At 36.3% G+C, this 2,716-nt stretch overlaps 1 protein-coding gene across 1 annotated transcript in view; it reads left to right on the plus strand.

Annotated features, from left to right (window-relative positions):
* Positions 1–2,716, plus strand: part of WDR26 (WD repeat domain 26) — a 32,562-nt gene that overhangs the window by 15,009 nt on the left and 14,837 nt on the right. Inside the window, exon 7 of the mRNA XM_064648107.1 lies at positions 615–753. Within this exon, the coding sequence (XP_064504177.1) occupies positions 615–753 (139 nt within the window). The remainder of the gene's footprint in view (positions 1–614; positions 754–2,716) is intronic.

A 2,716-nucleotide genomic window follows, 5' to 3' on the forward strand; every position in this document is an offset into this window, starting at 1 on the left:
TAGATTTTTGTGAGTTAAACTTTTCAAGCTCTATGGTATCTTGTTAGTTATGCTTAGATACTGTATATGGTACTCAGCAAAGAAAGTGAAAAATAGCACAAAGTGAAGACAAAGAAACAACTAACTTATTACGAGGTCACATTCAAGAAGAAGAAAACTCTTACAGAAGAATCACTTCTAAAGAGTGGGCAAGATATAGCTAAGTGAGTTAGATACCTACAAAGACCTCATGTGTAATTAAAACACTGCATCTAGGGTTTAAAGAGACTTGGACTCCAGTATTTTCTATGCTGGTACCCTCCTAATGAGGTCAGTTTTATTCCAACCTATATGAAAGCATAACAGTTTCTGTGAGTGAGATAAGAATAGTTCTGCATTCTGAGACTTGGTTACAGTCACTTGATGGCTACCAGATAAGACACTTCATTCTGTACTTATTTGAAGCAGCTGTTAATAGAGGAATTTTCTGAGTTGTGTGGCCTTACATTTAAATACGGTTTTTGGTTGGTTGGTTGGTTCTTTTTTTTTTTTTTTTTTTTTTACTAGCTTGACTTTCAAAAAAATGTCTTGCTGCTTTCTTACTAATCTGCAAATTTGTGCCTTTCTTTTCACAGGAAACAGTTCCCATGCTATACACAGCAGATACTAACGGAGCACTGTAATGAAGTGTGGTTCTGTAAATTCTCCAACGATGGCACTAAATTAGCAACAGGATCTAAGGACACAACTGTTATTATATGGCAGGTTGATCCAGTAAGTGTGCCAAGTGTTAAAATGTTTGTGACTTGTCTTTCCCCTCCCTCTCGGCTTTCTCTCGCTAGGATGAAACCATAGGACATTGGTAGGACAGGCTAACAGGTACTTGTAACCCCTTTGACTAGGGTATTTCCCTGGGATGTAAGAGTCTGAAGATCCTGATCGGTGTAAATTAGTGAAGGAGGACACTTGTAAACCTGATGGTGAATGTTAGGCTTGAACTGTTGGCAGCTCTGGGGCAGGAACTTTGTGTACTCCTAATTGGTACCACGAGGTAGAGCCTGCTATTGCCCTCCAGGGAAGATTCTCAGCTTGAAGGCCTCGAGAAGCACTGGGTGAGAGTGGAAGGAGCATGGCAGTGAGGAACCTTTCTTCTAAATCACCCTTACTGAGAGTACTTCTGGGTTTTTTATGTGACTAACTCCTTTCTGTTATCTTGCTGCTACTAGTACACTTGGATTTAAATACTCTATTGACTTCACCATTTATTACTTTATCCCTGAGTAATAAAATGGTATGTGCTAAACTAAAAGTTGTATCAGTATAGTACTTCATGCTAGTTACTGTTGTAGATTTGCCTTGTCTTTAGACAAAGATTTAGACACACTGGCACGTAGAAGTATACTCATCCATTTTCTTACAGACTGCAGTTTTAGGTTTTGATAATATGGGGCACTATTTCTCTTAAATCTTGTAGCTGTAGGATATTTCATATATTTTTCCTACTCATTTCGATTCTTACGTAAATAAAAAGATTGATGAATTTAATCTGACACTGTTTTAATTGACTCATAGAAATGATTATGAAAGTATGTCCATATATTTCATAACAATTGAAAACTGAATGAACTTGAACATATGCACACAACATTTGAAGTTGCTAATTTTTGTAAAACACTATGAGAAATGAGGTTCTTACAGTTTTTTACCTACACAACTGTACCTGGTATGTGAAATGGAAGATGAAAAGTTTTTCAGATCCATGCTGATTTTCAGTAGGATTTGAGAGCTGAACTTAATTATTTTCTTCCATTTCAGATTAGGAAGCCATACAGCCTGAGTCCTTTTTGGTACTAAAATGATGGAAGGACTTAAAACCCTCTTTCTTGTGCATAGTTGATGTGTAGCCTGTGGACTAACAGCAACGCCATGGTTTTTTCAGGCATAAGAACTGCTGTGATTTGTGTGTTACTGGGGCCAGCATGTGCTGGGCCAAGAGCAGCATATCAGCAAAGCTGACTTCTGTTATTTAGTTTGGAAATATCAGTATTTTGTTTGGTTTTGGTTTTTTAACGAACAGTAATTCTAAAGAAATTAATGATCAAGTGTTTTTTGCTGTTAACTTATCAGTTGGTTGTAGACACCCATCTTCCTTTTATATTGATGGATTTTAATACCAAACATCTTGCTTAGCACATCTTACAGTTAATTGTTAGCTGATATCTGGTTAATAAAAGCAAACAAATATTTTGTGAGTGTTCTAGGCTAACCTGTTTGAACAAGGGTTGCTAAAGAAACAAATCTCTTAAAAAATAGCTAGTGGGAAAGCAGCTTTATGGAGTTTTGTCAATTTTTCTTTTTTTGAATTCTTTAAAAAAGAAATTGAAACCCTTTCAAGTAGGTGGATGTCTCAATAACACTAGGCCATATAACTCAAAGGATTCATTTTCATATTTGGCAGAGCACTCTTCTCACATTTCCTGTAGCAGTTGAGAATGTCTTTTGAACTGTAAGTTTAATCAGGTTTTCAAGGCTTTAGGTATTTAGATTTATTCTAACCTGCATATATAAACTACACGGAAACATCTATTTAACACTGTCTGGGTGAGTGATGGGAGAAGACTGTTTTAAATGAACAGTATTTGTTTTTCCACACACGTCATGTGTGTAAGAATCCTTCATTTCTCCCTTTCTTTTTTTCATCACCCTTCTTGAAGTGTAATGACACTGCTTCAATGTG

Source organism: Pseudopipra pipra, chromosome 3 (assembly GCF_036250125.1).
Source record: "Pseudopipra pipra isolate bDixPip1 chromosome 3, bDixPip1.hap1, whole genome shotgun sequence".
Classification (NCBI taxonomy): Eukaryota; Metazoa; Chordata; class Aves; order Passeriformes; family Pipridae; genus Pseudopipra; species Pseudopipra pipra.